General features: G+C 51.9%; 1 protein-coding gene and 1 long non-coding RNA gene across 2 annotated transcripts in view; both read left to right on the top strand.

The window, feature by feature from the left end:
- Positions 1–18,081, top strand: part of MXRA7 (matrix remodeling associated 7) — a 34,323-nt gene extending 16,242 nt beyond the window's left edge. The window contains exons 3-5 of the mRNA XM_033182316.1: positions 7,074–7,137; positions 10,381–10,474; positions 17,840–18,081. Of these exons, the coding sequence (XP_033038207.1) occupies positions 7,074–7,137; positions 10,381–10,474; positions 17,840–17,954 (273 nt within the window). The 3' untranslated portion in view covers positions 17,955–18,081. The remainder of the gene's footprint in view (positions 1–7,073; positions 7,138–10,380; positions 10,475–17,839) is intronic.
- A 391-nt stretch (positions 18,082–18,472) lies between these two features.
- LOC117066734 lies at positions 18,473–22,425 on the top strand. The gene is made up of 2 exons (XR_004430479.1): positions 18,473–21,543; positions 22,294–22,425. It is a non-coding gene; the product is annotated as an uncharacterized LOC117066734 (long non-coding RNA).
- Positions 22,426–22,696: the final 271 nt, after the last annotated feature.

The following is a 22,696-nucleotide window of genomic DNA, read 5'->3' as shown; positions in this document are numbered from 1 at the left end:
TGGGATTACAGGCACCTGCCACCACACCCAGCTAATTTTTTGTATTTTTTAGTAGACACAGGGTTTCACGATGTTGGCCAGGCTGGTCTCGAACTCCTGACCTCAGGCAATCCACCCACCTCAGCCTCCCAAAGTGCTGGGATTACAGGCATGAGCCACCATGCCTGGCCCGCATTATTTTTTTTTAAAAAGTAAAACACCACAGCCGGGAGCAGGGAGGCTGAGGCAGGCGGATCCCTTGGGCCCAGGAGTTCAAGACCAGCCTGGGCAACATGGCAAAACTTCATCTATACCAAAAATAAACAAATGAGCCAAGCCTCGTGGCCTGTGTCTGTAGTCCGGGTACTAGGAAAGCTGTGATAGGAGGATTGACGGAGCCTGGAAGGTCAAGGATGCAGTGAGCTGAGATTGCATCACTGTAACCCCAGCCTGGGTGACAGTAAGACCCTGTCTCAGTAATAACAATAATAATAATTGGAATTCATTCAGTTATTATTAGTATATTCTCTAAAAGCCTAACAAGTTACCCAGGTAAAAGAATGTTATTTCCAGTAGAAGCCCAGGTGTGAGGCTCTGGGGTGCCTCCGTGGGGTGCAGTTTGAGAACCACTCTAAAAAAAACGTTCCATGGCTATCCAACCCTTGACTTCGGTGGAGCTGAAATTTGATGCAGGCAAATTTGAGATGTTCTTGGCCTGCAAAGGGTGAATATGGTGAGTGGTGGACAGGAGAGGTGTCAGTGGACGGTGGACACGGTGGACCAGGGGCTGTGGGAGTTGGAATGGAGCGGCTCTCAGGCAGGGTGGAACGGCCTCAGGACAAGCACATGGTGGGAAGGGGCCTCTCCAATGAGCCTCTCCACCCGGGCCCACTCTAGGCCGCTCACTGCTCTGGGCCCATGCCCATCCAGATAAGTAGATGGAAGGGGGAGGGTTTGACTGCCCCAGCTGGGGCCACAGGATTCAAGGGACAACTTCCAAAATAATAGGGGATTTCTGCACAGACAAAAAAAATAAATGGCCAATTCAGCAGTGTTTTCAAACTTTTTTTTAATTAGGTGTCACTATAAGAACGAAATTTTAAATTACCTCCTGTATATAAAGTCACACAACTACACCAGAAGTTTTTTGTTGTGTTATTTTGTTGTCTTTTGTTTGAGACAGGCTTTCACTCTTTCACCTAGGCTGGAGTGCAGTGGTGTGATCCCGGCTCACTGCAGCCTTGACCTCCTGGGCTCAAGTGATCCTCCCACCTCAGCCTCAGCTGGGACCACAGGCACATCCCACCATGCCCAGCTAATTTTTGTAATTTTTTTGTAGAAATGAGGTTTTGGTCGGGTGCAGTGGCTCACGCCTGTAATCCCAGCACTTTGGGAGGCCGAGGCGAGCGGATCACAAGGTCAGGAGATTGAGACCATCCTGGCTAACACGGTGAAACCCCGTCTCTACTAAAAATACAAAAAAAATAGCCAGGCGTGGCGGTGGGCGCCTGTAGTCCCAGCTACTCAGGAGGCTGAGGTGTGAACCCGGGAGGCGGAGCTTGCAGTGAGTCGAGGTTGCGCCACTACACTCCAGGCTGGGTGACAGAGCAAGACTCCATCTCAAAAAAAGAGAAAGGAGGTTTTGACGTGTTGCCCAGGGCGGTCTCAAACTCCTGTGCTCAAGCAGTCCGCTTACCTCAGCCTCCCAAAGTGCTGGGATTACAGGCGTGAGCCACAGCGCCTGGCTTGTCTTCTGTTTCATTCTGGGATACAGGGGTGTCCCCAGAGTCTTAGTGCAGTTTTAATAACTTCAGATGTTTAAATGTACAAACCTACAGAACATCAGTTGAATATTTACTTATTTAAATTTCTTTTCCACTTAGTTTCCTGACAGTCAAGTGCTAGATTTTTCATTTTAATTCTCTGCATGTGCCAGTGTCCGGATGGACAGGCAGGCAAAGGAGCCCTTACCTGGGTTAATTGACCTCCCTTGAGGTCACATGTGCACCAAATCCAGTTCTTTAGAACATGGTGATGCTGGAATCACCAGTGTTATCTTTTCCTGTTGCTGACCAACAGTCGGTAAAAGGTTTTTCGAAGTTTGAAAACCAACTAGAGCCATGTATCGCACTGGGGGGGTATTGTAAGAATCTGAGTAAGAGATATCAAGGTATTTTAAATGTAAATAACCTTTCAAATGTCATTTTTTTTTGTACATTTGTAGTATCTATACTTCTGAAGTTATTAAAGCTTCAAAATTCACCAAGACTTTGGTGGCCCTTTTTTATTTTTTTCTTTTTTTCCACAATACTAGTAAGGCCTTCTCACTTGCTTTCCTGACCCATCAATGGGTCACGACCACAGCTTTTTAAAAATCAGACTTCCAGGCCAGGCATGGTGGCTCACACCTGTAATCCCAGCACTTTGGGAGGCCGAGACGGGCGGATCACCTGAGGTCGAGAGTTCAAGACAAGCCTTACCAACATGGAGAAACCCCATCTCTACTAAAAATACAAAAATTAACCAGGTGTGGTGGCACATGCGTGTAGTCCCAGCTACTCGGGAGGCTGAAGCTGGAGAATTGCTTGAACCCGGGAGGTGGAGGTTGCAGTGAGCCAAGATTGCGCCAGTGCACTCCAGCCCGGGCAGCAAGAGCGAAACTCCATCTCAAAAAAGAAAAAGAAAATCAGAATTCCAAAGTCAAGTACGATTTCATGTGCATGTGTGTGTGTGTGTGTCAGGGTCTCATTCTTGCCCAGGCTGGAGTGTAGTGGCACCCCCATGGCTTACTACAGCCTCAACCTCTTGGGCCCCAGCGACCCTCCTGCCTTGGCCTCTCAAAGTGCTGTGATTACAGGTGTGAGCCCCTGTGCCTGGCCCAAAATCTAAATGTATACCAGCCTCTCTCTGGTCAGGAGGGCTTGGGCACGTCAGCTGATACCGGGTCCTCTGGGGATACGGATCTGCCCCAGCTCACGGACTCCTCGCGCTGGATTGCAATTATTTGTTTGTCTTTCCTACTGGACCACGAGCTCCATAAGGCAGGGACTGTGCTCATTGTTGCTGTTGTTTATCATTTAATCTTTGTGTCCCTAGCACATAATAGGAGAACTGGCCTCCTGTCTATTCTTGATATTGGGCTTATTTCTGGGGCCCTGCTCTGAATAGGTCAGTGGCTGTTTGTCAGTCATTAAAGAAAGACATCAACCATGAGAAAAACCAACTGTTGGCCGGGCGCGGTGGCTCAAGCCTGTAATCCTAGCACTTTGGGAGGCCGAGACGGGCGGATCACGAGGTCAGGAGATCGAGACCATCCTGGCGAACACGGTGAAACCCCGTCTCTACTAAAAAATACGAAAAACTAGCCGGGCGAGATGGCGGGCGCCTGTAGTCCCAGCTACTTGGGAGGCTGAGGCAGGAGAACGGCGCGAACCCGGGAGGCAGAGCTTGCAGTGAGCTGAGATCCGGCCACTGCACTCCAGCCTGGGTGACAGAGTGAGACTCCGTCTCAAAAAAAAAAAAAAAAGAAAAACCAACTGTTTTTCTGTCCATGCACATAACACTCCACAGAGCCCTTCACTTCTGATACCGAATATGCAGCCAGCCCCACCCCTACAACCAGCACATTCTCCAGCCACCCAGACACCAAGTGTGTGTCCTCCACTTCAACCCTGACCCTAACTCCCCGGAATCAGGGCAGACCCCACAGGTCAGGGCCCAGTCCCACAGACTGCCCTCCACTTCGGGGGCCCATCACACGTATCAGGTCCCCTCGTTCCTCACACTTTGGTCCTACTTGGCTACAACTCGGGTTCCATGAACCCCTCCTCAAGTTCAGTACTTGCTATGGCATCCCACAGAGCTCAGGGAAACACTTCTGTTAACTGGTTTATTAGAAAGGAAATGATAAAGGCTACAGATGAACAGCCAGATGGAGGTACCTAAGTAGAGTGAGGTCCAGTAGGTCCCAGTGCAGGAGCTTCTGTCCCCATGGAGTTGGGGTACACCACCCTCCGGGCACGGGAGTGCATTCAGCAGCCTGGAGGCTCTCCAAACCCTATGGGGATGTTGACGGAGGCCTCATCACATAGGCATCATTGATTTTTAACTCAGTCTCCAGCTCCTCTCCAGTCTCTGGAGGAAGCTGGGCAGGGGTGGGGCTGAAAGTTCCAAGCTTCTCATTGCAGCTTGATCTCTCTGGTGATCAGCCCACCCAGGAGCCCACCAGGAGTCACCTCATTAGAACAAAAGACACTCCTATCACCCAGGAAATTCCAACGGATTTAGGAGCTCTGTGCCAGGGACTGAGATCAAAACCAAATGTTAGAACAAAACATGCTCCTAGCACCCCTGTAACTTAGGAAATTCAAGGGATTCAGGAGCTCAGTGTCAGGGCTGGACATGGTGGCATGCACCTGTGATCCCACTCTGGAGGCAGAGGCAGGAGGATCGCTTGAGCCCTGGAGGTTGAGACTGCAGTGAGCTGTGATTGTACCACTGCACTCCAGTCTGGGTGACAGAGCAAGACCCTGTCTCAAAAGACAAACAAACAAAATAAAAACTGTCAAGAACTGGGGGCAGAAACCAAATATATATATATATATATTTAGGATGTTACGGTCATTCTTTCTACTTTTTTTTTTCCAAGTGATCCTTCTGCCTCAGCCTCCTGAGTAGGTGGGATCACAGGTGCGTGCCGCCTATGCACGGCTAATTTTTAAATTTTCAGTAGAGGCAAGGTGTGTACTATGTTACCAGGCTGGTCTCGAACTTCTGGTCTCAAGCCGCCCTCCCACCTCGGCGTCCCAAAGTGCTGAGATTGCAGGCATGAGCCCCCACACCTGGCCTCTTACTTTTTCTTTTTTTCCCTCTTTTTTAGAATATATAAGAAAATAAAGAAAAAATGGGGTCTTTGGATCTCACTGTCTAAAGACGCCATTAGCATTTAAATATATTCAGTCATTCATGCATATTAATGGAAAGTCCAAATTATACTGAGATGTATAAGATGGAAAGGAAAAGCTGCCCCCCAGTCTCCTCTCCCGAGAGGTAGTCACTGCTGACGGTTTCTCGTGGACCCTTCCGGAAAACAAACCTCTTCTCTGCACATGCATCCCCTTCCACTTTGCCACTTACAGCAAGATGACTGTGCTGCTCACGCCGGGCTGCTGCTTGCATTTTTCCCTCAATGTATCTTGATGCACTTTTCACATCAGTACCTATCAACGCCTCCTGTTTTTTTTTTTTTTTTTTTTTTTTCTTGTTTTAAGATGGAGTCTTGCTGTGTCACCCAGACTAGAGTGCAGTGGCACGATCTCGGCTCACTACAACCTCTGCCTCCTGGGTTTAAGCGATTCTCCTGCCTCAGCCTCCCGAGTAGCTGGAATTAAAGGCACCTGCCACAATACCTGGCTAATTTTTGTATGTTTTCAGTAGAAACAGTGTTTTGCCATGTTGGCCAGGCTGCTCTCGAACTCCCAACCTCAGGTGATCCACCCACCTCGGCCTCCCAAAGTTCTGGGATTACAGGCGTAAGCCACTGTGCCCAGCCCCCAGTTCTGTCTTTTCAACTGCACGCTGTCAGAGTCATATAAAATTCCTGATGGACATTTCTCCAGTCTGGAGCAGATCCCTAGAAGTGAGTTTGCTGTGTCAAATGGAGTGGCTCCTCTTCCTGCCCTCTGAAGAGGCCTGCCTACCCCAGCCTCAGCCACAAAGATACTTTGCTGTGCAAAATTTGGGAAATGTCAGGACACTCAAGCACCACTTCGCCATAGATAGCACTGAGTCTCTGTGTACAAACTGCTAAACGGGGAAGAGACCCTGTCGCCTGCACAGCTCCCCCCAGGTGGCATTTTGTGCAGTCAAGAAAGTCTCTCAAGCCAGGCACAGTGGCTCACTCCTGTAATCCCAACACTTTGGAAGACCAAGGCAGGCGAATCACCTGAGGTCAGGGGTTCGAGACCAGCCTGGCAAACATGGTGACACGCCATCTCTACTAAAAACACAAAAAAATTAGCGGGGCTTGGGTGGCGGGCGCCCATAATCCCAGCTACTCAGGAGGCTGAGGCAGGAGAATCGCTTAAACCCAAGAGGCAGAGGTTGCAGTGAGCTGAGATCGCGCCACTGCACGCCAGCCTGGGCAACAAGAGCCAAAACTCTGTCTCAAAAACTAACTCAGAAAAAAACAAAAAACAAACAAAAGGTCACTCAGAGGAGCTCAAGACCCCTCTGGGTTTGCCACTTCCGACCCACCATGGGGCTTGTAAAAACTTCGCCTCCCAGCACAGCTCAGTGTTTTGTCAGGAGCCTCCCCGTGAGCTGCCAGCGCTGGCTGGGCTCCGTGGATCAGCCGGGGCTACTCATTCATTCATTTCCACATCTACCCACTGGGCTTCCAAGTTGAAGTTCCTGGGGCCCCGTGTCCCCTCCCCACGACCTTCAATCCCACAGAGCCCATGGGCACGGCACGGCACGTCACTCTCATCCTCTGACATTCCTGCAAGCTGAAGTCACTTCTTCCTTCCACCAAGGCCATCCCGGGCCATTCCTCCAATCATCTGTTTATTGTGTCTCTGTGTGGGAGAGAACTGGCTGAAGAGGTGGGGCTCCAGTTTTGGGAACATGGACACTGAGAGAGTTGGGGATGGAAAACAACACAGAAGGAAGCAAAGCCAGAGGCTGTGATGGCCATGCTGCCTGGCCCTGGTCCCAGATACCCCAGCCAGCTTTTCTCTTGCACCCTTTGTCTCCTCACCGCAGCGACACAGTGGGAGTCCCGGGCCCACATCTCCACATGGCATGCAGATGCCTCAACAGGCACCCACCTGGGAAAGGCCAAGGCCGAGGGCTCGGGATCACAGTCAAGAACGTGCCTCAGCTCAGTATTTGTGAGCCGAGTCACCTTGGTCCATCATTTGTGCACAGCCCCCGCCTGCTGGTTGACCATGACCACAGGGCAGGCACTGCTGCAGGGCATGGACAGGCTGGCCCTTCGAGGCCCTCCTCTGTCTCCCCTACCTTCTGCCCCCTCCCCCACCATTTCCCATCACCCAGTCTGTGCCAAGGGCACTGACCCTGTCCTTGTCTTGCAGAAAGAGGAGCAGGACTTGGATGGTGAGACGGGGCCATCATCAGCAGGGCCTGTGGAGGACGACGGTGAGTGGGACCTCTGTGCTCATGAGGGGGCCTGACCATGTCGGGGGTGATCTGTGCCCTGCTGGGGATCCCAGGAGCTGGGGTTCAAGTGCCAGGGGGAGGGATGGGGTGGGACAGTGGCCTGAGTGGGGCACTGAGAGGTGGAGTCGCACCATGGATGTCCTGCCCTGGCCTGCCGGTAGCCCTCCCTCACGCCCCCTTGGACTTTGGGGTTTGGCTTTCCCATCCCAGGGGCCCCTCTTGAGAACACACTATGCGCCCTGCCCGGCTCTGTCCCGCGCTGCCTCCTAACTCCCCTCTTGTGACCACACTGTACATTTCACCATTCTCTCCAAACATCTCTGACCTATTTTACTGAGACGAAAACCACTCACACGGCCTCCCCCGTGCCTTCTTCGTAATGAAGGCCCCGGGAGGGGACACGCCTGCTTTCTGAGCAGCTCTGGCTAACTAGCCACAGGCCCCAGCCATGAGACTGAGAGGAGAAAGGGAGTGGCCGAGAACAGGGGAGACACTGCCAGATCTGACCCGGCCAGGACAGACAGAGGCGGAACAAAACGTGGAGTGGCTTCTGCTGGGTCCGTCCGCTTATTTCTCTAAGAGAGAAAGCGGAGGCAGACATGCAGGATGTCAGCATTTGTTGCCTCTGTATGGCAAGCACAGGGAGGATTAGTGCTTTCTGCATTTTTGTATGTTTGAAATATTTCATAATTTTAAAAAAGCAAGACTGTTGCTGTGACCTTAAGTCGGCTGCTGGCAGGAGCAGTGGAAAGAGAGAGTTTCAGGAATGCAGGAACCAGCTCCTGCGGGCAGGCTGGGCTGGGGTGCAGAGCTTCCCCTGAGGCCGTGCCTTGGTTTCCATCAGCACAGCCTGGAGCAGGAGGGGAGACTGAAGCTTGGGTGCAGGCGGTGGACTGCAGGTGGGGACATTAGTCCCTTACCAGGAAGAACCCTTGCTCCCTGCTTTTGGGGACGGGGGACTCACTGCAGCCGTGGCCCTGGCATCTGTCCCTGCCACGTGGCCCGAGGCAGCTGAAGGGATGCAGGGATCCTGTTAGTGACTTGGGGACACGGGAGGGAGGCTCACAGATCCCTCTCCCTGGCGTAGCTGTCAGAGGGCCCAGCCCCCCAGGGCTGTCACCAGCCTCCCTCCTTATCTGCACCACTGCGCCTGCACATCCCCCACCCCCGGCGCCTCCTGCCACCTTAGCCTCCTGCCATCTCTAGCAAGGCAGGGAAAGGAAAGGTTTATGGCTCCAGCTCTTGGAAGACTGCGTGAGCAGCCCCCAGCCCCTCTGCGGTAGGAGGCAGCCTCAGAGGCTAATTGATTAGTGTCGCTAAAATGACTTCCCTGAGCGACTGGTGGATTCACAGGAGACTGCAGGAAGAAACCTCCCCCGTCCCTCGGAGGCTGTCACATTGAACCCTCCTGGCCTAGGAAAATTGGATGTGCTGCCTGGTGCACTGCATGTGATTGAGTGAAATCCTTTTCAAGCCGTTTGTTCTGTCTGGCTCAGAAAACAAAACTAATCAGACTTGCCCCATAAATTGAAACCTAAGACTGGGGCCAAGCTGGCAGGACTTTGTGTTTTCTTTTTGGGAGGGGTGTTGGAGGGATACTGGAGTCTCACTCTGTTGCCCAAGCTGAAATGCAATGGCATGATCTTGGCTCACTGCAACCTCCGCCTCCCAGGTTCAAGCTGTTCTCCTGCCTCAGCCTCCTGAGTGGCTGGGATTACAGGCATGTGCCACCACGCCCAGCTAATTTTTGTATTTTTAAAAGAGGCAGGGTTTCACCATGTTGCCCAGGCTGGTCTTGAATTCCTGGCCTCAAGTGATCCACCTGCCTCGGCCTCCCAAAGTGCTGGGATTACAGGCGTGAGCCAGTGCACCCAGCCAGATGTTTGGGTTCTTTTTTTTTTTTTTTTTGAGATGGAGTCTCGCTCTGTCGCCCGGGCTGGAGTGCAGTGGCCGGATCTCAGCTCACTGCAAGCTCCACCTCCCGGGTTTACGCCATTCTCCTGCCTCAGCCTCCCGAGTAGCTGGGACTACAGGCGCCCGCCACCTCGCCCGCTAGTTTTTTGTATTTTTTTAGTAGAGACGGGGTTTCACCGTGTTAGCCAGGATGGTCTCGAACTCCTGACCTCGTGATCCGCCCGTCTCGGCCTCCCAAAGTGCTGGGATTACAGGCTTGAGCCACCGCGCCCGGCCGATGTTTGGGTTCTTAATTCACATCTAGAACCTTCTTCCTCTCACCCTGAGAGCCCCCCGCCTCCCTGTCGGTCTGCATCAGCCTATCTGGTAGCATGAGGGCTGCAAGCTAGAGGGGAGGGGCCTGACTTTTCGGGGTGTTGGACAGGATGTGGAGGGACAGAGAGGGCAGCACTTCCAGAATAGCAGCTGAGGATCTCTCTACACCTCCCTCACTGGGTCCTTTAGTTAGTGGAGGTCGATAAGAGGCCAGCCAGCTCTGCCCGATACTTGCTGGATTCAGGAAGCAAGAGGTTGCTCCCCCATGAGGCTTTTCCCTCTGGGAGGTCAGCTTTTCTCTCCTCACCGTGGCTCATGCGCCCGGAGCCTGTGTCCACTCCAGGCCACAGGTCCCGGCTTCCTCTGTGCCCACCACCTACCCATCCATGTGTCCTCTTCAGGCCTCAAGATCTGTCTCTTTTTTGCAGGCAGCGATGGGGTGTCTGCCCTCGGGGACTGGCAAATCAGGCTCTGCCTCTTCAGCAGTACACAAGTCAAACCCGCCGTGGCAAATCCCGCATCCCTGGCCTGGCCGCTGTGGGCTGCCTGGATGCGTGTTTTCTGATTTCCAGTAGCCACGGGTTGGGGGGACGACACAAGCCTCCCCACATGCAGGCAAGCACGGGGCGTGTTCCGAGATGAGCTGTGCTCTGCTTGCCGGAGCTGTTGCCTGTGAGCTCAGTAGCGGAGAGGACCCGCTGGGCAGGGCCAGGGCAGGCAGAGCACTGCAGATGCTGGGACGGACGCGGCGTCTGGAGACAGCCGTGGACTAGGAGCGGGACTGCTTTCTCTCTGGTTGTCTCGTTGTAGGATTTAAGGGAAAGCTATGGAATGAGGAGGGGTATAGGCGCTGGGGTGAGAAGATGTTTCTGACAGCCGGATACGGCCTCTGCTTGAGGTCTTCCTTTTTAAACCTAGGGAAAGGGGGCCAGGGTTTGTGGGGGCCCAGCCTCTACAGCACTCCCTGGCACTGACCGGGTCCCCTCTCCGCAGGAGAAGGCTTCTCCTTCAAATACAGCCCTGGGAAGCTGAGGGGAAACCAGTACAAGAAGATGATGACCAAAGAGGAGCTGGAGGAGGAGCAGAGGTAAGCTGCAGCCCCTTTGCTGGTACCTGGCGGGCTCTGAGGGGAGGGGGTGCCCCCTGAGCCCTTCATGTTCTGCCTCTTGGCAGAAGGGCGCAGAAAGGAGGTGGGGCTCCTACAAACTCTGCCCAACCACTGCCCCACCTTCCCAGTTTAGTTCTTTCCTGCCCTGGTCAGCCAGGCTCGTGTGCCCCTGGAACCCCTCCCTGGCACTGACCAGGAGAAGGTCACTGGTGATGGGGGACACAGAGCCCATTTACTGAACCCCCCACCCTCTCCACACCCCACTGCTCCTATCTGAAGAAATCAGACACCAGGAAAGTGCCTAGAGCAGACCTGGCTGTCACTCACACACGGAGTCCCCAGCAGAGCTGATTTCTTGATTTCTCCTTCGGGACACAGTGGATTCTTGGTGCCCATCATTCAGCAGCCTACCAGGCTGGCACCTGCAGCAGCGCCTTGTAGCTCCGGGCGGTGCAGCTGTGGCTTCTCGTTGTTGGAACTGGCTCCCCCTTCCCATGTGGACACCCCCTGCACACCCACTGGGCTCCCCTCCACATTTTCCCTCCACTCCATCCTGCCGGGTGGGGAAGGGGTGCGCTTGGTGCAGTGGGACAGCTAGGGAGGCCTCGGCAGATGGACAGTCATTTGCAGAGGGACAGTTGTTTGCACCAGGCCCGGCAGGCTCCTGGTGCTCACCCACATTGCTGCCCTTCTGCAGCGCGGCGTGGAGTCCTAGGTGGTAGCTGTGCCACTTTCCAAGCCTGGTGACCCAGAGCAGCTCGTGGGAGTCACCCCCTACTTGTCAGCAGAAGCCAGCAGTCTAGGGTCTGAGCGGAAGGGGAGGTTTATGATTTTGGAATCAGAACTCAACCGCCCTTTCATGGTGCAAGGCCACCCACCAGGCAGCCCTCTAACCTCAGAGCTGCTCTGCTGGTGACAGGCCCTGTCTCCCCTCCCTGTGCTGGCATCAGCTCTCTCGACCCTCAGCAGGAAGGCTCTTCACCCGGGCTGGGTGGGAGGTGGGCAGTGTAAGCACAGCCAGGAGAAAGAGCCCTGACAGGAGCCCCAAGTCCTCAGGTGCTGAGGATGCCGCCTCTTGGCATGACCAGGTTTGCTGCATTTATATTTCAGGATTGAGCTGACCTCTGACCTCACTTCCCTGTAGCAAGTTCCTTAGGTCCTGAGCCACAAATATTCTTGCAAATCCTTTTGGTAAGGACACTGATTTCTTAGACTAGTGGCGCTCCCCTCCTACTGCGTGCTAACGTGCTCCCAACACAACTGACGCGGCCTCAACCTCTCCTCCTCCATCGCCTTCATAACCGATTAATACATTTCCCACCTGAGCCTTTCTCATTCTTCTCAAGCACGAGGAATCACTGGCAGAAAAGGCCCCGTCTGGGGGCAGAGGTTCCTGGAGGGGAGTTAAGTCCCTGAGTTCCTAGAGGCGGCCTCATGGGCCAGTGGATTGGGGTGCTAGTGCCCCCTTGCAAGGCTGGGAGAACTGTCACCCTAGGACCTCAGGCTTTGGGAATGTGGATGTCGTCCCCCTGCAGCCATGGGTCTCACCCTGAGAAGGTCAGGCAGCTTCTGCACAGTGCACAGCAGATACCCTGACAGCGGTCCATGCTCCCAAGCTGTGAGACAGGCAGGTTCTTAGGATCAGGGCGAGGATTAGCAGACGACAGCCGGGCCACATCTGATCCCCCACCTGCCTGTGTCAACCCAGCGTGGCAGGAACAGCAACACCCATTTTCCTGTGGTCTGTGCCCCTTTGTGCCACAGTGGCCGAGGTGAGTCACTGCAGCAGAGACCACACACTCCCCCAAATCTAAATAGTATCTGGCTCTTTGCAGAAAAAGGTTGCAGTCCTTGGACAGAGGCTAGAGGGGGCTGGACACAACTGCCAGCCCTTGAAGGTCCCTGGGGACAGAGGCTGCTCAGGCAGATGGATCTGGAGGGCCTCTTAGAACAAGAAAGACCAGGCCTCAGGCTAGGGGTGAAACTGCCACTGCCACCCACTTCCAGAGCTGGGACCTTGGCAGTGGGGAGGGAGAATCCCTTCCCCTTATTTTCAGAGAGTAGACCCTTTGCTGCCCATCCCTCCCCACTGGATCTTCGGAGGTCTCTAGACCACCAACCCACACTTGGCTGTTCCATGGGATCGAGACTGCCTGAGGTGCTGTTCCTGGGACGAGGGAAGACTCCTTGACTCCTCTGCGCGCTGCAGTTACCACTTTGTGCCCTGAGTTGAGAAGGAGGGGCCGGAGGACTTCTTGGGGCAGGACTGGAGTTCACGTTCATTCCCATCACTGCCCAGCCCGCATGCTCCCTGTGGCTCCCAGGCATGCTGGTGGCATCTGCTTGCTCCCCCACACCTCTGCCCCCTGCATGTGGTCGCCCCTCGCAGCACTGCGTGGGGTCCCCACGGCTCCACACCACGCTGTGCTCACACGGTGATGCTTGGGGTTGCAGAGGCTGGTCAGTTTGGCTTTGGCTTTTCATCTTCAGCATGGTAGTTCTCATGGGGGTGGGGAGCGCTGGCAGCTGTGAGACAGTTCCGGTCCCAGCGGAGTCCAGGGAACCACCCTAGAGTCATCAGTATGAAAAATAACATGCCTGTTATTATCAAACCACTAAAACCACAGGCCAGCTAGCAGGGTGCTGTCTCTCCACCTGTCAGGTTCTGCCCTCCCAGAGGCCCTCTGTGCCTCTGATGCCTTTCCCAGCTCTTAGGGTCCACAATCGAGTTGCAGCTAAAAGCTGCATGTCCCCTGACTTTAAATTTACTGACTCAGCCAACAGATCGCAGCTAGAACCTGAAGCTTTAGTGGTTGCCGGTTCCAACACTCCCCAGGAGCCTCAGTTCACAGGCTCTCCTGACAATTAGGAAGTGGGACTGGAAGCAGGAGGTCCCAAATTAGTTCCGCGACATGCTGAAGTGGGCAGTCTCATCCTTGAACTACTCACAGATCAAATTCCTTCCACCTGGGGCCAGAAAGCAGTCAGGTCTGTAAATCCAGAGGCGGCTGCTGCTTGAGATCCCTCTTGCCGTGTCTGCCCGCCTCCTCGGCTCTCCCCTCGGGCCGGAGGTTCACACACTTCATGCGTCTGGTGGTGTCCCTGGGTTCTGCTGAAGCTGCTGTGGGAGGTGCCACTTCCAGTTTCACAGTGTGGCTAGGACAGTGGGCTTGCAGGCTGGTGACAGCTCCCCTGAGCAAGAGGCCTCCTCCTCCTCCTCCCCCAGAGCTAGGGAAGCTGGCAGGGCTTGGCTGGCTTTGCAGCTTGGCAGGAGAAAGAAAAGGCACGGCTGTCAGCTCCTCTCCATCACTTCTTCCCACCTTCTGGTCTCAGAGGGAAAAGGAACCCAGGCTGTAGACTAGACTGACTCTGATAGATCAGGACCCATCCCTCCATTTGAGGTCTGCAGGGCTGTTTTGACTCCTCTGGAAATGGACATGACTCTAGAGGAAGGTGATAGTGTGATAAAACAGGGAAGGAGAGGAGGAGGCCAAGGAACCACAGCTGTGGGGTAGTTCTGGTTCTTCTATCTGATGTATGCAAGAAACGACAGAAACAATAGACCGGCCAGTGTGAATTTCCAGCTCAGGCTGGAAATGGCGTGCTGACTGTGACCACCAGGAGAGGGCGCCAGAGGGACAAGATCAGACCTGCTGCTTTCTCAGTGGTCTCAGGGCTGGCGATGTGTCTTGGTTCATAAAAGATGGGCACACTGTTGGCTCCATCTGGAAGCGTGCATCCTAGGGTGCCAATATCTCCCGAGGGGACAAAACTCAGCCAGCGGGAATGGGAAATTATCTAGGGTGATAGGAATATTGTCAGCACAGCCACACAACCCAAGATCAGAAAGGCCCTTGGCAACTCAACTGCTCCAGTTCCTTCCTTAAGTACCCTGCAGAGGCTGAACAGGGTCTGTGGGCTGCAAGGTTCTGTGCAGGATCAAGGGGAGCTCTGCAAGCTCTGGCCAGCTTTGCGGCACAGACTGTCTTGCCGCAAGCGATGAGAAGCAAATCAGCAGTGGTTTGAGAAACCAGAGTCTAGCGCAGCTTCTGCAATTCCAAACATTCTCCTTCCTCGTCCCCATTTCCCCCTTTCCTCGCCCATGGTGCAGGATGGAATGAGTAAAATAAATTATCTTTTTCTCCCCATTTCTCTTTACAGAACTGAAGAATAACGAAGTTATCCTTAGCGTCCTCCTAAAGGCTTTTCCTTTTGGCAACTTAAAAGCTTGAGAGATAAAATGGAAACCCCAGAGAGGAGTCTGGGCAGGCTCCCAGGGTGCATGCTGCCTTCATAAATCTGCTGAGCTCTAGACCCTCAATCAGGACTTGTCCTTGGCTAGCAGGATCCTGGGAACACCTTTGGCCCTGCCCTGTATAGAGATGTTCATGTCCATTTCTGTGGGTCACTTTGTTAAGCTGAAGTGTTTTAAGAGTTTGAGCTCAGACCCTGGACTGGGGTTTTTCTTACCACTCAAAACTTGCTATCCACACACCCTGCACACCTTAGATAAAACAAACATTTAAAAAGCAGAGTTCATTTTCACTCCAGTGCTCCCATTTTGTCCTCACTGAGGACAAACCACAAAAGACTTTGAGGAATGAGAGACAAATGAGGTAGAGCTCACCTGTGCTCACCAGCTCTGTCAGAGTGGTCAGCCGACCCCTTCCCCTGGGAACCCCACCTCTCTCTCTGGCTAGCTTGGTTGTTGGGGGTGAGGTGCCATATTGATTAGAGGGCAGCAAAGAACCAGTACCAGGAACTGACTTGACCATTCCCCTTACTTTTCATCTAGAGAAATCTTGGATTCAGCCCATTTATTGCTAAGACACCTTTTCACTGACGTTCTTACCAGCTCAGCCAAATCTCCACTCTGCTACAGCAGAAGCAATAATGTTGCTTTAAAGAGATTTCTTGACTATGCCTTTTCTTAGAACGGTTGATAGATTAGTTGGAACTTCAGATCATCAGATCAGTCTCAGATTCATTTCTTGGAATTTTATATTTGACAGTATTTATACTATACCAAACTCATTTGCAGTTCTTAGGTTTGTTGGTTAAAACATTTTTTTAAAGCAGTAAGTTTATGGAAAATGTTTTCATTTAATGGAAGGCTGGGGAGTGTCCAGCCTCAGCCCCTATGGCATGCATTCCCGGCGGCTTTCTCCATCTGGGCCTGAAACCTCTGGTTCAGGGCTTAGGGGAGAACAGGCCACAAGGCAACAGCCACACAGTCATTGCCTTCAACACAGAGCCACGGGGTGAATGGATGTACTTCTGTGTCCCCAGACAGCAATAGTCGTGCCCTTGTCCAGGCTGGGATCTAATTGATACACTAGGTCGTTGACTCCCTCCTAGTAGAGCCATCTAGGTTTGTCTGGAAAATTTCCCACCATGGCTTATAGGCACCACACCTCATGTACTCCTGATGGCTTGGATCTCTGTATTCAGCCTTTGTTCAGTCCAATAAACTTTGAGTAGATGATCTCAATTACTGTGTGTTTTTTCAGTTTGCTTTGTTTAAAAAAAAAAAAAAATCCCTTTTGAATCTATTAAAGTTTGACCTCTCTTTCATTTTGATGCCTCTTACTCTGCAGCAGAGTACAAAGCCGTACATCCACCCTGCTAAAAATACGCAGTCACCACAGCTGTCTAAACCACATGACATGATCTGTGTTCACTCAGGGACATGCGGATTGTCCACAGAGCTCAGCGCACCCTTTCTGTTCACAGGAACTCCTCTTTCTTCTTTTCTTGAGACAGGGCCTCCGTCTGTCGCCCAAGCTGGAATGCCGTGGTGCAGTCACAGAGCTCACTGTGGCCTTGACCTCCTGGGCTTAAGTGAGCCTCCCGTCTCAGCCTCCTAAGTAGCTGGGACTACAGGTGCTCACCACCACGCCTGGCTAATTGTTTTATAGAGACAGGGTCTGACTATGTTGCCCAGGCTGGTCTCAAACTCCTGGGCTCAAGTGATCTTCCCATCTTGGCCTTGTAAAGCGCTAGGATTACAGGCATGAGCCACTGCACCTGACCCTCTTCCTTCTTACAGGAGGCACAACGCACACATCATAGGCTGCTGCTTCTCAGACAGGGGAACCAACTGTAGACACAACTTTCCCAGAGGACAAGGGAGGCTAAGAAGTGGGGCTTCAGTATTTCAACTGCTAGATGCTGCTCTAGACAGAAAACTTTGCGGGATGGAAGATGCGGGGTGGGGAGAGGAGGGAAGGGTGAAGCAGAAGGAATATGGTAAGAAAAGTGTGGGAGCGAATATGGAGACCACCCCTCCAGGCAGCATTGGGGATGTCAGTGGCCCAGGGCTATGCTGAGGTCCTGCAGTGGCAGAGCCTATAACGTGCTTACAGCTGACCCAGCTGCAGGGTGGAGCTGAGAGGTCCGATGCTGCAGTGTGGTTTACCTTCTCTGAAGGCACTGAACCCATGATGTAGTGTGGTGGGCAGGAACTGCAGAAACCAGAAGAGTGAGATGTAGCCAACACGCAGTGCCCAGCTGGGCTGAGGAGCACAGGGCACCACAGCAGAACAAACAACAAACATACGGCTCCCTGGGTTGGGCAGCCGCCTCGCCCCACCTGAGCTGTTTGTGCTGCGGGAGTTGTCCTGTGCTGGTCAGATGGTGTAGCTGAGCCTCATAAAGATAACAAGACATTGCTCCCAGCACAGAACCCGTGTGGAGCAAACATTTAGGCCAGTCTTCCTCCACACCCATCCCTTGGTAAAAGGGGCAGGGCCGCCGCCTGCCATAGGGTGTCCTTGTGCAGATTAGGAAAAGGCACCCCCCTTTCTCTGGGCAGTGAAACCCCACAGGCTGCCCTCCTCGCTCCTTTGCCAAGCACCGTCTTGCACACATCTGTATGCTCCCCGATTTCCCAGCTGATGTTTTTTCTTTCTCCACTTTCGGCTCATTCCTCTCGAAGAAGGCTGTTTCTAACCTACTTCTTCATAGTACTACCTCAAGCCGCTTCATGGAGCCTATCTTCTTCCTCATTACGTCACTGTGGGATGTGCAGTCAACAATCAAATGAGGCCCAAAGGGAAACTGAGGCACAGAGCACCTGTGATACCTGGGGTCCCCACACCTCCCCGGCAAACCTGAGATTTCGCATTCCAGCTTTTAGAGCCCTCAAAAGTTGCGTGTGTCAGACCCAACCAGCTCCTATGTTCTAAGCGGGTTTTATTTATTTTCGTTTTCTTCTTGTTCTGAAAAGCAACCAGAGCCACACAGGAGAGAGGAGAATCCCAATTCCGCCGGCTGCACACAGGCTGTCTCTCTCCCCAATGGGCTAGGAGCACCTTCTTCCTCTTTGTCCTTTCTTCTCGACAGAGTTCAGAAGGAACAGCTGGCTGCCATCTTCAAGCTCATGAAAGACAACAAGGAGACGTTTGGCGAGATGTCCGACGGCGACGTGCAGGAGCAGCTCCGGCTCTATGACATGTAGACTGCGCCCATGGGATGCACAGTGGCCATGCCTGACTCTGTCCCCACCCCTGCCCCACACCCTTGTTCTTTCCAGACTTCTCTAGGCCTAATTGCCCTTATAAACATAGATGCAGGCGTACATTCTATACGTACTTGCCCAGTTCTTGCAATGTGTATATTACTTTACAGGAATCAAAACTGTTTCCTCGGAGGACAAAGTCCCTGACCCCTCTGGCTTCTGCTTGCTGGTGAGGTTCCAGCTGTTATGGGGCTCTGAGACCCTCTCCTGATGCAAATCTTTTTTTGTTTGTTTGAGATGGAGTCTCACTCTGTTGCCAGGGATTACAGGCATGTGTCACCACACCTGGCTAATTTTTGTACTTTTAGTAGAGATGGGGTTTCTCTGTGTTGGTCAGGCTGGTCTTGAACTCCCAACCTCAGATGATCCACTTGCCTCAGCCTCCCAAATTGCTGGGATTACAGGCATGAGCCACTGCACCCGGCCTTTTTTTTTTTTTTTTTTTGAGCCAAAGTCTCGCTCTTGTCCCCCAGGCTGGAGTGCAATGGTGTGATCTCAGCTCACTGCAATCTCCACCTCCCGGATTCAGGCGATTCTCCTGCCTCAGCCTCCCCAGTAGCTGGGATTACAGGCATGTACCACAATGCCCAGCTAATTTTGTATTTCTAGTACAGACGGGGTTTCGCCATGTTGGCCAGGCTGGTCTCAAACTCCTGACCTCAGGTGATCCACCCGCCTTGGCCTCCCAAAGTGTTGGGATTACAGGCGTGAGTCACCTTGCCCAGCCAATAACTACACTCTTATTCTGCCTTATGAGGATTTCTGGAAGCTTCTGTAATTGTAGGGAAGCAAGCTGTAGGGGAGCATTCTTCTTCTTTTTTTTTTTTTTTTTTTAAGAGACAAGGTCTCATTCTGTCACCCAGGCTGGAGTGCAGTGGTGCCATCATGACTCACTGCAGCCTTGACCTCCCAGGCCCACAAAATCCTCCTGCCTCGGCCTGAGTAACTGGGACTACAGGTGTGTACCACCACACTCAGCTAAAGAAAAGCGTTCTTTTCTTTTCTTTTTTGAGACAGAGTCTCGCTCTGGCGCCTGGTCACTGCTTGAACGCTTCACCTTCTGGGTTCAAGCGATTCTCCTGCCTCAGCCTTCCTAGTAGCTGGGATTACAGGCATGCGCCACCACACCCAGCTAATTTTTGTATTTTTAGTTGAGACGGGGTTTCACCATGTTGGCCAGGCTGGTCTCGAACTCCTGACCTCAGGTGATCCACCTGCCTCGGCCTCCCAAAGTGCTAGGATTACAGGTGTGAGCCACTGTGCCCAGCCAGGAGCGCTCTTTTAGCAAAAAGTCTAATTCAGAGACTCACCTTTCATCCTGGCACTAAACAATGGTACTAGAGGTAAGATCTGCCAAGAATTTCTCTCACTTAAGCAGAATACTTACTTTAAATATAATTAGGCAAGACTTATTTGAGTACTTGCCTAATTATATTTAATTAGAACTACGCTAGACACTGTAGACAGAAGAAATAAAACACCCCACCTGGTCCTTACCTTTCAGCAGGTTAAAGGCCTTTAGGGAAGAAAAGCCCATGTGCAGGGAAAGAGAATGTCACCAGAAAGCATTCAATAAAATGCCAAAGTGATCTTACAGAATAGTGCCTGTGACACCAGAGGGGACTGTTCTGTCTTTGTGAGTGAACATACAATGATGGGGATAACTGGTCCTTCACACCATGCAGGTCCCATTTCTGATCACCCCACTGGCAGAACAATTCACAGTTCTTGAGCAAACTGAGTTAGGGAGGGTATGCTAAAGACAGAACCTATGCAAATTCTTAGAAATAGTTTTTGTTTGCTGAAATAAAGCTCAATCAACACACTACATGAAAAAAAGTGGAGCAGTGGCATTTCCATGCCTCACACTCACCATCACGAGGTTAACTTCCCGCCATCGCCTCTTGCCTGCCAGGGATTTTTCAGGAGCCCCTCTCTGTTCCACCCTCTTTTGCTTCTTTGCTGACCATTCACTCTCTGTGTCTGTTGTTGGACGCAAATAGGAGTGTTTTTCTTTTGTGGTGAATGCTTTTTTCCTTCTTGAAATTGTTTTAATGTGTTTCGTCAAAAGCATTTAACCATGTTATGATTTAAGAATTCTTTGTTCACTTGAGGTCAGGAGTTCAAGACCAGCATGGCCAACATGGCAAAACTCTGTCTCTACTAAAAATACAAAAATTAGCCCAGCATCCCCTGAACAAATGACCATCTGGAGGAGAAGGTAACTGCATTTCATTGGGGATCTGTGATAAAAGGGAGCATGGGTGTTGGGGAGACACCTGTTCCACCTGAGTTTCCTATGAGGTCCAGGACAGGGCTTGGTGGGCACTTGGAAGCCAATGTCTGAAGTGCTCAGCATCCTCCTCTTCCTCGGTGGTAGGTGTCTACTGCCCAGGCCCCACCCCTGGCCGTGGACACTTCATGGAAACACTGCTGGTTTGCTATGGTGTTGGGTGGCTCTTATTTATTCCCCATAAGTGCTGGCCTCTGTTGACACCATTTCTGCCACCTCATCTGAGATTGCTCTCATCAGCTCACAGAGATTCACTTCAGTGAATGAACCAAATCTAAGCTAAAAAGCATAAAGGAGGGCAGAAAGAAACAGCAGGGTGGGAGAAAGAGCGCAAACACCGAGGGAAAGATGTCTACCTGGCAGCCACGTCAGAGAATCACCAGTATGTATGTCACTGCCACCAAGAACCTAGAACCACAGAGGCCTACAGAAGCCAATCCCAGTGGAACTCTCTCCGGGTGCGGGGACTGAGAGAACCTAAAACATTCAGGTGGCCAGAGCTTCTTTCCAGTGATGGGAACTAGTCTCAAAGCCTTTGCTTCTCTCCCCTGCCTTCCCTCCATCACTCTGCTGAGAACTCTGCCCCAGGCTGGCCTGCCTACATGACACGAATAGCAGTGGCCTGTCACTCATCAGTATCTGCAGTTCTGTTTACCAAAGGCTGCTTGCTAGAGACTTTTCAGGGCCTCCTTCCCTCAAAGTGTCCATTGTACCTCCATCTGGATACAATTAGCTGGCTCCCCACTTCCTGGACTGACAGTAACCACCTTTTCCAATGACCCTGAAGAAAACACGCAATCTAAGCTGCTTTACGAGTAAACCTACAACTGAGGACAAATTTTCTATCAACTCCCATACCCCTCTCTGCCGTGGCTGATTTGTTACTGGTTTTCCTTTTTTTTTTTTTTTTAATTTGAAAACATAAATAATTATACTAAGACTAGATCACGCTGAGATTGTTTTATTCTAATTTATCCTAAGGACCTGCCTGTACTTAGAGCCTGATACAAAGCCCAAGTTGACCTACGGGGCAGTTCTCTGGGCCTGGAAGGAAGAGCACATGACAAGGCTTCAACAGTAAAGCCTGGCTAGGTCCAGGCAGACCATGACATCTGAAGGCAACAGCATGGTCCACATGGAATTAGGCTGCTGAAGAACAGTGAGAGGCTGCCTCTGAATCACATCTGCAGAGTCACCTGGGCCTGGCGGAGGCCCACAGTCACCCATTAGGCCCCAGTATCCTATGTGGGAGTATCCATGTCTAGTCTCTACTTCTCACTGCAGGAGAGGTGGCAGAGGAGGAGGTTTCCTACTTTAAAGCAGGTAGAAGTTGTCTCCTTTCTCCCTCCTCACAGCCTGGAGGGGGAGGTTGTGCCCAGCTTGATAGCAGCTGCCTTGCCCAAGATTACATCCTGTTCTGCGGGCAGCCCACCTCCAAACCAAGTCACTGGTGGGGTACAAAGGCCTGCCTTGTCTGCCAAAAGGACAGTGCTGATGGACCATTCCAGTTCTAGAGTTCCCAAAGAGACGTCTTTTTGGAGAGGGGCGGGGTACCAGAAATCCTCACGCAGGCTATAGCAGGGCCTCCAGTTATAAGTAACTTGAGTCCCACCCAGCCAAACACCCATGCTCCCTTTTATCACAGATCCCCAATGAAATGCAGTTACCTTCTCCTCCAGATGGTCATTTGTTCAGGGGATGCTGGGCTAGTGCTGGGTTCCAGAACAGGAAACCTGGCAAATTCCTATTGCCACAGGTATTTTTTACTATTATTATTGTCACCTTATTTTTCTATTCGTGGAACCCCCTCTAGGGCTTCCACCAGATTCTCCACCATTTATGCTATCATTTTTATCAGTTTTGGTTTTATTGTTTCAGTGCTTCTTTTTGCTAACGGTAGCAGCCAATATACATCATCTCTGGCGACAGATCACGCCATAGAAAATATTGTCGTTTTCCTCATTTTTCTTAACGCCACAGAGTCAGCTGGGCTGTAGTACCAGCCCGGATGTACCAGTTTACTCAGCCATTCCGCCTCTCATGGACATCTGCATGGTTTCCAGTCTTGCAAATTTACATAGTGCGCTACAAATAAAAGCTTGCGCGTATGCTGTTTCATATTTGTGTGAGTTTACTTTCAGAGTCGATTCTACAGGTGGATTGCGGATCAAAGGTAAATTTGCACTCCCTCCCAGCAATGCAGGACAGATCAAGTCCCTGTATTGTCCTTAACAGTGTACTTTGTTAAACTTCTGGATTTTTGACAATCTGATGGATCAGAAGCCTTAGCTCAATGAAGTTTTCTTTCTTTCTTTCTTTCTTTTTTTTTTTTTTTTTTTTTTTTTTTGAGACAGAGTCTTGCTCTGTCACCCAGGCTGGAGTGCAGTGG

This window comes from Trachypithecus francoisi, unplaced genomic scaffold (genome assembly GCF_009764315.1).
Source record: "Trachypithecus francoisi isolate TF-2019V2 unplaced genomic scaffold, Tfra_2.0 Lachesis_group20, whole genome shotgun sequence".
NCBI classification, from domain to species: Eukaryota; Metazoa; Chordata; class Mammalia; order Primates; family Cercopithecidae; genus Trachypithecus; species Trachypithecus francoisi.
Note: the sequence above shows the minus strand (reverse complement) of the source record. Positions and strands in the feature narration are given on the sequence as shown.